Below are 10,944 nucleotides of genomic sequence, written 5' to 3' on the forward strand. Positions count from 1 at the left end.
GCAGTTTATGGTTTAGGACAGTTGAGTGTTCACTCACACACATGCACACACATGCATGGCTCTTAAGACACTTAAATCTGCAGCCAAGTAGAGTTGACAGGTGTTTCCAGGATGTTTGAAGGTCACGTTGAGAGTGTGACACTAGAGCTCTGCCCATGGTGAACAAACACTTACCAGGCCTGAGGGCAAACCCAGACCCCTCACTGGCCAAGGGGAATCCTTTATAGGTGAAGCCAGGTTTTTGTTACTTTTGTTACTGCTTTGTTTCATGGAGCCTGGGAATTACTGTTGTAGCCCTAGCCACCCTGGAACTTGTTATGTAAACTAGGCTAGCTTGGAATTCTCAGAGACCTAACTGCTTGTGTCTCACTATTGGGATTAAAGGCATCTCACCAGGCCCAGCGTGGTCAGTATTTTTAAGAGAGGTGTTATGTGGTAAGCGATGATGTGCACATCTGGGTTTTTTCTATTTTATGTTGTTTCTACTAAGTTCCACATTATTTTAATGAACCCTGAGCCTTCCATTTGCCTAAAACCAGGAAGCTAAGCAAACTTAATTTACAATACTTTCTTGTGTGTTTGTGTGGCACACTCCACACATTTCGTGTGTGTGTGTGTGTGTGTGTGCGTGTGCGTGTGCGTGTGTGTGAGCCTGCATGTAGGCATGTGACACGTGCGACCCCCTTTATTTTTTTTATTTCTGTCACTTGACCTGTGAACACCAAAGGTTTTAATAATTTTTTGAAGAAATTTTCAAAATAAATGTAATATAGTAATTTTTCACCTCTTTAAAAATAGCCTGATTCAAAAGTACTATAATTAATACACTACAAGTTGCCTTGCTGAATTTATGGTTGTGATCTTAAAGTACTGGATGATGTTTTCATTTAGGAGGGCTTCAAGTAGCTTTCTTAAAATGTAGGTGTAGGACACTGAGTTAAAATACAGTATTGTGAACTATATTATCTATAGGAGCAGTGGATGTTCATATAACATTAGAAATAATTTCTTTTATTATAATGTTAAAGTAGGATAAGTTTGCATTGTGATTTGACTTGAATTCTCTGTGTTTCTTAATTAGGGTATCATTTATTATGTCACAACCTCCTCCAAGTTGGAGGAGTGGCTGGCTAATGAGACAATGCAGGAAGGATTGCGTCTGTGTGCAGACCGCAACTATGTTGACGTGGACCCAACTTTTAACCCAAACATTGACGAGGACTATGACCATCGGCTGGCAGGCATATCTCGGGAGAGTTTCTGTGTGATTTACCTCAACTGGATAGAGTACTGCTCTTCCCGTAGAGCAAAGGTAGAGTGGGTCTATAGCCTTTGCAATTCTCCAAATCCAAAGGGAGAAGTATCCTGTTAGTTACTATGAGTTGTCTTCTCCTGCCCTTGCTCTCAGATCCTCTGAGAGAGAATGGTCCTTCTCAGCATTGCAGCATCCATCCAGGCAGCGTGATACAAGCCATGGATCAGGACAGTACTTTCTGAAATCTAGTCCATAAGCTCTGCCCACCAGACCTAACTGTGTTTGTCCCAAATACAGGCCTAGACCAGTGCTGTTTCTGAGAACCTTCAGGCATGACAGATGTGTCCTATGCAGTCCAGGGTCATACTGGCTTTAACACTTGAAATTATCCTACATTTTGCTTAGGTGTAATCGGTGTAAACAGCTTGTTCAACTGTGGCTATTGTTGGACAGTGCACATCTGGGATATCCCATGGAAATTTAGATAAAAATTAACAGTGCACTTTGGAAATAAAGATTTTTTTTTTAGGTCTCTCCCAAGAAATTCTGATTCTGTCAATTTAGACCACAAATGTAAAATAGAAATCTCCCTAGTGACTTTAATTCAGGGGCACACATTTAGACAACTTGTACTACCTAAAGTAAGATAAATTACACGTTTTCCAACTACTATTTCTAGGCTTATCACACTATCATGTCCCTGGCCAGACTATCAAAACCACAAACCCCAAGCACTGTGACCAGGGCTCACTACCATAGGAGCTTCTCTGAAGCTGAGCACCCAGAATCCTGTGTATGTGGTGACCTCAGGGTTATCGCATCTGTTAGCCTTGCTTTTCAGCTCCTTCCAGGCATCCTGTCATCTTAGTGCCTTTCCATCAACTGCAGTAGGGTGCCTTCATGTTTTCTCTCTGAGTGGTAGGTGGCCTTTGAACTGTATGCCAGATGTGCAGCATGTTCTGATCTGAATCTTGTTTTAAAGAAGAAATCAAATGCCCATCTGAGATGGGATGGATCAGAGACAAACATTTGAGAACGACTTTCCTTCCAAACTTGTAACAAGCAGGTGGCTTTGTTTTGCTTTTCATACATAAACTATACTTAAGGGCTTTCCATAATGTTTTCATATTTGGTGGGGGTGGGCATATGGACATGTTATAATATCCCTTTTCTGGCTTACATAGTGTTGAAGTACACTACCTTCTTACTCAGAAATGGCCTCCATCCTCAACTTAAGTATCCTCTCTCAGAGGTTACTGGAAGGTTGGACATAGCTTAAGGAAGTTCTCCTGATGCCCATACATCATATATTCAAAAGGCTCGCCTTGGGGGCTGGGAAGATGATTCATCAGTTAAACACACTTGCTGTTCTTACAGAGGACCTGAGTTCCGGTCCTAGCACACACATGGTGGTAGCTCACAACCATCTCACTAGTTATGACTAGTTCCAGGGGATTCAACACCCTCTTCTGGCCTCCTTAGGAAACATGTTCATACACAGAAAATAAATATTTTTTGAGGCCCATGTCCAATCTGGGTGTTCCCATTCTCTTCAAACAACCTATTACCCACTCAGCCCTGGGGTATACTCTACCCATTGCAGTCCCTTTAGAATAAAATTAGTAGTGTTAAAACCATCCCCAGCTCCTTAAGAGCAAGCATTCTGCCCCTGTAATCCCCTTCCTAGAAGGACCTCTTCCTGAGAAAGCCCTCTAAGCTGTGGAGATGTACTGACTTCAAGCAGTGTCCCCCTAAGACAGTGTTATGTCAAAAAAAAAAAAAGAAAAGAAAAGAAACAGAAACACCTTTTCTTCCTTCTCTGATTATAAAGTTCAGCTCCTCCTCTTATCTATCTCTGACTTATTGATTAGATGTGTTCTAATTTGTTAAATACTTATGTAGCTTTCTGACATATAATGTTCTTTATTTTAAAGCCACTTGATGTGGATAAAGACTCGTCTCTGGTGACTCTTTGTTATGGACTCTGCGTTCTCGGACGAAGAGCTTTGGGGACAGCCTCCCACCATATGTCCAGGTAAAGAGGCATCTGTGTTTTCAAGATGGGATTGGGGGAGGAGGGTGCTAGAGAGGTGGCTCAGTGCTTAAGGTCACTGGCTGCTCTGCCAGAAGACCTGGGTTCAATTCCCAGCCAACATGGTGGCTCACAGCCATCTGTAACTCCAGTTTCAGGAGATCTGATGCCCACTGTGAGCACCAGGCAGGCCAATAGTGCATAGACACACATGTAGGACACACACACACACACACACACACACACAAGTGCAGGTAACACCCACACACACAATATTTTTTAAGTTACAAAGAAGAAAAAGCATGAGAAGCTCTCTGTGACCTAAACTAATTATGTTTTTGTTTAGTTAATTGATTGGTTTTTTTTTAAGATTTTTTTTATTATAAATAAATACACTGTAGCTGTCTTCAGACGCACCAGAAGAAGACGTCAGATCTCATACGGGTGGTTGTGAGCCACCATGTGGTTGCTGGGATTTGAACTCAGGACCTTCTGAAGAGCAGTCAGTGCTCTTACCCACTGAGCCATCTCACCAGCCCTGAAAATTTTTTTGAACTTTCATTTTGTACTATTATAAGACTTCATAGTATTTTAAATGTCTTTTGATTACATGTTTTACATTAGACTCTCTTTAATTTCCTTTGAATCTTAGGCTGTCTGCCTGCTGTCTGTCTGTATGAACTACTACCATGGTTTATAAGCAAGGTTCCTAGTCACATAGGACCTGTCTCATGAATCTCGCTTATGAGTTCAGACTTGTGTTCCTGGATTCTTCTCTCAGCACACTCCTAGAGCATGCTCTCAGCCTTCCTAATGCTGCGGCCCTTTAATACAGTTCCTCATGATGTGGTGACACCCCCTCCCCAGCCATAAAATTATTTCATTGCTGCTTTATAGCTAATTTTGCTGCTGTCATGAATCATAACATCAGTATCTGATATGCAGGATATCTGCCATGTGACCCAAAGGGGTCGCAACCCACAGATTGAGGTCTGCTGCTCTGGATGACTGATGCAGAGCAGACATGAGGTTCAGTGTCATGAAGACCCCTGTCAGAATATGTGCACTTTATCTCCAACCTTGCAGTAACCTGGAGTCCTTCCTCTATGGATTGCATGCCCTGTTTAAAGGGGACTTCCGGATTTCCTCAGTCCGAGACGAGTGGATCTTTGCTGACATGGAGCTTCTGAGAAAAGTTGTCGTGCCTGGAATCCGTATGTCCATTAAACTCCATCAGGTGAGAGATGAATGGGCTGTGCTGTTTAATTTATTTTGGGAGTTTGCTGATACTTTGCCATTGATTTCCATGTTATGTTTTGGAGACCTTTGAAAAGGCTCTCATCTGAACCGGGGAAGAGCCCTAGCAAAGCACTCAATCTCAGAACCCTGAACTGTTCCTCATAGTAACAGTAGTAGTGAATCTTAATATTACTATCCATTAATATTCATGATCTAGGTGTCAGCAACAAACTGAAAAGGAAGGTCTCTACCCTAAAATGCTTGTTTAACATCATGTGATTGCAGTCTGGTCCCTTACCTTTGTCAGGGTTTCTATTCCTGCAAAAACAACATGACCATGAAGCAAGTTGGGGAGGAAATTATTTATTCAGCTTACACTTTCCAACTGCTGTTCATCACCAAAGGAAATCATGACTGGAACTCAAGCATGTCAGGAAGCAGGAGCTGATGCAGAGGCCATGGAGGGATGTTACTTACTGGCTTGCTTCCCCTCCCTTACTCAGTTTGTTTTCTTCTAGAACCCAAGACTTCCAGCCCAGCACCACCCACAAAGGCCACTCCTGCCTTGATCACTAATTGAGAAAATGCCCCACAGCTGAATCTCGTGGAGGCATTTCCTCACCTGAAGCTCCTTTCTCTGTGATCACTCCAGATTGTGTCAAGTTGACACAAAATGAGCCAGTACATGTGACAGCTGCAAGTGCTGCATGACTCCTCAAGAGGGCAGCAAACTGCTGCCTTCTGCTCATTGTGCTCAGTGCCTGGTAGCAGGCAAGCAGGGCAGGCTCGGGGACCTACAAGGGAAATGAAATTGAAGTTTAGCCCCAAAATGTTTTTCCAAAGCCCTCTACCATTGGAAAACTATGTGTGGTTATATGCTAGCAATGGTAGAAGCCATGTGGGGAATGCATCCACTGCCCCATAGCTAACTGGAATACTGTCTTCCAGATACAATGTGATGTATCTTCCTCAAGGGAGGTAGAATCCCTGTTCTTTGGGACCATTACCAGTAAGGGATAAGTTATTCAAATGTGGATGAGTGTTTTGAAGATCATAGGAAAACATTCTTGTGGGGTCAAGTGTAATTGTCCTTGTTCAGAGTGGCTTTAGAGTTGGGAGTCAGAATTCAGTATTTAAAAGAAAAGATAGTGACGGGTCAGTTGCAGTGGGGACACTATACCAAGGAACTAACCTTGAGCCTTATGTTCTCTGGTCATGTCCTCTACCACGAAGCCATGGGGTGGGGAGAGGAGACAGACACAGAGAATCTTGTTTGTAAATTAGTATGAATTATGTTTTTCCCAGTCTGGCTTCAAATAAATGAGACTCAAACAATGGCTTAAGTTCTGCACAATTACTAAGGGATGACCCCTAATCTAAATCTCTAATACTAGACTGGACTAAACTAGAATCTAATACTTCCCCAACTGTGCTCCCCAAATACTTGCTATTAGAAATTCCCTGGGTAATTTCTGCTCCAGCGGTCTGGCATCCTGGGGAGGCATATCACTCAGTCACATGCTGCTGGTCCATCCTGGCTAGTGGAGAAGAGACCTCCTGTTCTCTCCATTTTCTCCTCCTCATGGGCCCTTAGGAATTGGCTGTTATCAGTTTTATTTAACCAGTAGTTTTAACTTGGGGAGCAAGGGTTAAGGTAGCATTACTGTGGATCTGCTCATGAGGCAACCAGATCTTGGGGTCAGTATTAAGTATTTGAATACCTCGAAGTACCAGACCAACCCCAACACTTGATAAATTGTCCAGGCTAGGTGAACTAATTGTGAAACCCAGGCAGTTCTTACAATTTTGGTCCTCCTATCTCAACTTTCTCAGTAGCTGGGATTATAGGCTTATATATAAGACCCCAGCACAGAAACTTGAAATTTTCTATAGTTTATGTGAGTGAAGAGAAGTATTTGAACAGTTAGCATGCCTGATAACTTTGTGTCCATTCTATGAAGAGTGTGTGTGTCTGTATCAGAACTTCCTTTCTCAGCCAAACCACTGCACTGGTTCTGATAAGCAGAGATGGCAGTGGCTCTCTCGCCAAGGGCACCATTTGCCAAAAAGGCAGCACAATGTAGGATGTGCCTTGTCTGTTGTCCGGGAAAGCTGTTTTTTAATAGAAAGGTTAGGAGTACTGCTAGATAATGTGCAGTTAGGTAGGGTCTGGAGAAGCACTCTGGGGTCCAGAATTCTTAGTAAGAGGTCAGTCCATGGGGTTAGAGAAGTAGCTCAACGGTGAAGACTTCATACTGCTCTTTGCAGAGAGAGGACTCAAGTTCAGTTCCCAGTACCCATACCAGGCAGATCACAACTGTCACTCCAACTCCAAAGATCTGACACCCCCAACATCCATAGTCACCTGCACTCACATGCACATACTACACATGTACATGTATGTTATGTAGAATTAAAAGTAAAATAAATAGAAAAAAGAATTGAGACTTAATAAAAAAGTTTTATTGAAAAAGAGAGCTGAATCCAGGTGTTGGAAACTGATGACCTGGCATTATCACTTGTGAACCTTGAACCTGGGAAAGTGGTCTGTACCCCCAGTGAGCTTCAGTCTCCATACATGTAATGTGCGGGTGTTATTCAGCTCCCTTAACAGAAGAGTACAGTGGTGGGCACTACCAGAGGACACTGCCAGGCTTCGTCACTCACATGCACAATATTTCCATAGATCCACCCCAGACTCAGGCTGCACCCTGAACACTGGCTTCTCATTCTTATTCTTCCCTGAGGGAAATGAGCAGTCGTTATTGGAGTAGAGCTAGGGTGAGTCACTTTACCTGAATAGACAGACCTGTATCAAGCCTTCTGGCTACTTGCAAAACCAATCAATAAGATATTTGCATCTCCCAAATAACACGCTATTTCTGACATTTAGGTCTGAGCTGTCATTACTTTGGTGTATGTCTTAGATCCCCTGTTAACTTGAAGGTTTTAAAAGGGATACTTGCTCCTTTTGTTTTATCCATGCTTCCTGTCTCAGTCTTACATAGACAGCAAATGTCCATCATACAGCTGAGCAGTTATTGAGACAGAGAAACTCCTCAAACTAGGATATCTGAGCCGTGGACAGCCACATCTGGAGGAGGGGCAAGGGCAGGGTCAGTAGAGTATTGCAGCTAGTACGGATATGTAGCTTTATGAGAAGGATATTTAGCTTATACAGAGCACAATATGGAGACTTTTATAACTCTTCGTTAACACTGTGAGTGTGTGGGAGTCAGCTCAATGGCTTAGTGGGTAAAGGACTTATTGCACAAACCTGGAGACATGAGTTCAGTCCCTGTACCCTAAATAAATGGAACAACTCCACAGAATTGGTTGATCGCTACCTGCATACATACCTTGCACACACAATAATACATTTTAAACACATGTGAATAAAAATGTAAAAGCTACCTTGAAAGAGATAAAAGCACAATATACAAAACTTAGAAATGCTTCTTAGTTATCTAGCTTTAGGGATGGAATTGGTTAAAGAGCTTAGAAGCACATATAGCAGTAACAAGTCTACCCCTAACTTAATTAGTAGAACAGCAATGATCATATCCATAATAGCATTCATATGTATAGTAGGAAATTAAACCCATTGGTAAGAATTTTTGCTTATCATCCTAGAAGTTATTTTTCTTTTCTTTTTTTTTTTTTTTTTTTTTTTTTTTTTTGGTTTTTCAAGACAGGGTTTCTCTGAGTAGCCCTGGCTGTCCTGGAACTCACTTTGTAGACCAGGCTGGCCTTGAACTCAGAAATCCACCTGCCTCTGCCTCCCAAGTGCTGGGATTAAAGGCGTGCGCCACTACTGCCCAGCTATTTTCCTTTTTTTCCAAAACAAAAATCCCCCTTGCATTTCTTTGTTTAGGATCATTTCACATCCCCAGATGAGTATGATGACCCCACTGTGCTCTACGAAGCCATCGTGTCTCATGAGAAGAACCTTGTGATAGCCCACGAAGGGGACCCTGCATGGCGGAGCGCAGTCCTTGCCAACTCTCCCTCCTTGTTGGCTCTACGGCATGTCATGGATGACGGCACCAATGAGTACAAGATCATCATGCTCAACCGGCGGTACCTGAGCTTCAGGGTCATTAAGGTGAGTCTCAGGGTCACTCAGCTGTGATTTAGAAATGAGGTTATCATCTTAATCCAGCCTTGAAAGAATGATTGCCACTGTCTGTTGAAATTGAGTGGCCTGTGCATTCCTTGTTCATGAACACTTGCTTACTTAGCATTAGTTCCCTCTGCAATGTGAGGTTTTCTTAGATGCTATAAAGCATTTGTTTAGCTTATTTCCCTGTTGGTGGCCCTCTGTCCATACACATGAAATCATGACAGTATTCCCTCTATAAGCCAGCGTTCTATTGTGTATGAAGTGCTTGCTCTTCTCAGTTAAAAGAGAATACCAAAGCACGTGCTTCATTGTGACTCAAAGCTAACTGTAAACGGGTTGTTCTTATAGTCTCCCTTACTCTAACTCATTCTGCCCATATGAGTGTTCATATATGTGCATATGTGTGTGTAGATGCTATAGGGGATTAGAAAGATGAGTTTTTGAAATGTATAGTTTATAATGATTCACTTTTATCTTTAAGCACTGATTGTGAGAGTGTATCTATGCATGTGTGTGCATATGCCATGTGCAGCATTTATGTGGAAGTCAAAAAACAGCTTTCAGATTGCTTCACTCCTTCTAGCACACCGAGTGGGTCCCAGGGATCATACTCAAGTTGCCAGGTTTGGCATTTGGTAAAGATGACCTTTACCACTGAGCCATCTAGTCAGCCACCTATCTTGATCTAATCATTTAATCAACCCCAAAATATCACACATCATCTCAGCTTGAAACGTGTGCTGCCTGTCCTTCCGTCAGAACTGTCTAGTTCACTAGCTTGACAAAAGAAAAGGGAGTACATGTGACTTAGTGTTTTTAGAAGGTGCAGCAAGGGAAAGCAAACTATTGGCTCCTTTCAAAGGCGGCTTTGTATTCCCAGCTTTTCAGTTGGTCACCACACTGTCTCCCATTTCTACATTTTTCTTCCTTGACCTTTGTCTTTGCCCTTTGACCCCGCAGGTGAATAAGGAATGTGTCCGAGGTCTCTGGGCAGGGCAGCAACAGGAGCTTGTTTTTCTCCGGAACCGGAACCCAGAGAGAGGCAGCATCCAGAATGCCAAGCAGGCACTGCGAAACATGATAAACTCATCTTGTGATCAGCCTATTGGCTACCCAATCTTCGTGTCGCCCCTCACAACATCTTACTGTGACAGCCATGACCAGCTCAAAGAAATTCTTGGGGGACCAATCAGCTTGGGAAACATCTGGAACTTCATAGTGTCCACCTGGCACAGGTAGTAGGGTTGTATGGTCAGTAGTGGTGTATCCTGGGCCTTGTCAGCTCACCTGGGAAACTTGTAGAGGAAATGCAGGTGCTAGAGCATGGTGCACACTTACTCTGCCTGAACACCAGAGGGTAGAAATCAGCTCTTCATCTGGCTTTGGCTGACTGTGGTGAATCTGATGTATCTGTGGCAACATCAGCAGAACTTACCACTCCCTTTGCTCTTTTCTTGTGTTTAATTTCCTCACTCTGCTGCAGCATCTTGTCCTCTTCTGAGAGAAAAAACATTGGAAACGTTGCATGTGGGTTACTTCCTCTGCTCTTTCCAGCAGCAGGGAGCACTCTACACATCTGGTTGTGTCTCAAAGATTCCTTGTTGCCATTGCAACAGTGCAGCCATCCCAGGTGCAAGTCTGTAGTTTGTTAGGGTGCGCATGCCGCATTTCCCTCTGTCTGGTGAAGCCTAACATGGGGTATGCATTATAGTTTAGTAGACAGTAAGGAGAACTTATATATCATTATTCTCAAAGATTTTTCTTATCCTTTTTTGGGGGTTGTTTGTGTATCTTATTTATCAAAGCATAAAGAAATTAGGATATAACTAAAGCCACAGATTCTTAATGGTGTCTTTAAATGTTCTGAGGACTAGCCAGTGCTTAGAGTCAGATTGTATTACCCTCTAATGGAACATTCATCCTCTGTGTTACCTGGAGTGCTAGAAGAACTTGAGTTTCCCCCCTGGGAGAAATAGCATATAGACTAGGTTATGGTTTGCCAGTGACCAAGGGCATTCTTGGGGCAGGGTATCCAGTACCAGACTGTCAGGGTAGCTCTTTGTCTTCCTGTATTAAAAACAGCAAAAAAACAGAACAGGAAAGAAGGCTGAAGCAGCTCTCCAGCAACAGAAACAGCAGTGCTATACACAAAGTGTCTCAGTTTGCTCAACAGATATTGGCAAGAATTCTGTTGTCAAAGCTCTGTATGGTAGTTCATATCTGTAATACCAGCATTCAGGGGACTGAAGCAGGAGGATTGCTGAAATATACACTGAATTCTTTTTTTTTTTTTTT

At 42.8% G+C, this 10,944-nt stretch overlaps 1 protein-coding gene across 7 annotated transcripts in view; it reads left to right on the forward strand.

Annotated features, from left to right (window-relative positions):
- Positions 1-10,944, forward strand: part of Pcnx1 (pecanex 1) — a 150,317-nt gene that overhangs the window by 128,928 nt on the left and 10,445 nt on the right. For all 7 annotated transcript variants that reach the window (XM_031356333.1, XM_031356338.1, XM_031356335.1 and 4 more), the window contains 5 exons: positions 1,082-1,312; positions 3,190-3,290; positions 4,374-4,524; positions 8,401-8,631; positions 9,610-9,884. In XM_031356333.1, the coding sequence (XP_031212193.1) occupies positions 1,082-1,312; positions 3,190-3,290; positions 4,374-4,524; positions 8,401-8,631; positions 9,610-9,884 (989 nt within the window). The remainder of the gene's footprint in view (positions 1-1,081; positions 1,313-3,189; positions 3,291-4,373; positions 4,525-8,400; positions 8,632-9,609; positions 9,885-10,944) is intronic.

This window comes from Mastomys coucha, unplaced genomic scaffold (assembly GCF_008632895.1).
Source record: "Mastomys coucha isolate ucsf_1 unplaced genomic scaffold, UCSF_Mcou_1 pScaffold6, whole genome shotgun sequence".
NCBI classification, from domain to species: domain Eukaryota; kingdom Metazoa; phylum Chordata; class Mammalia; order Rodentia; family Muridae; genus Mastomys; species Mastomys coucha.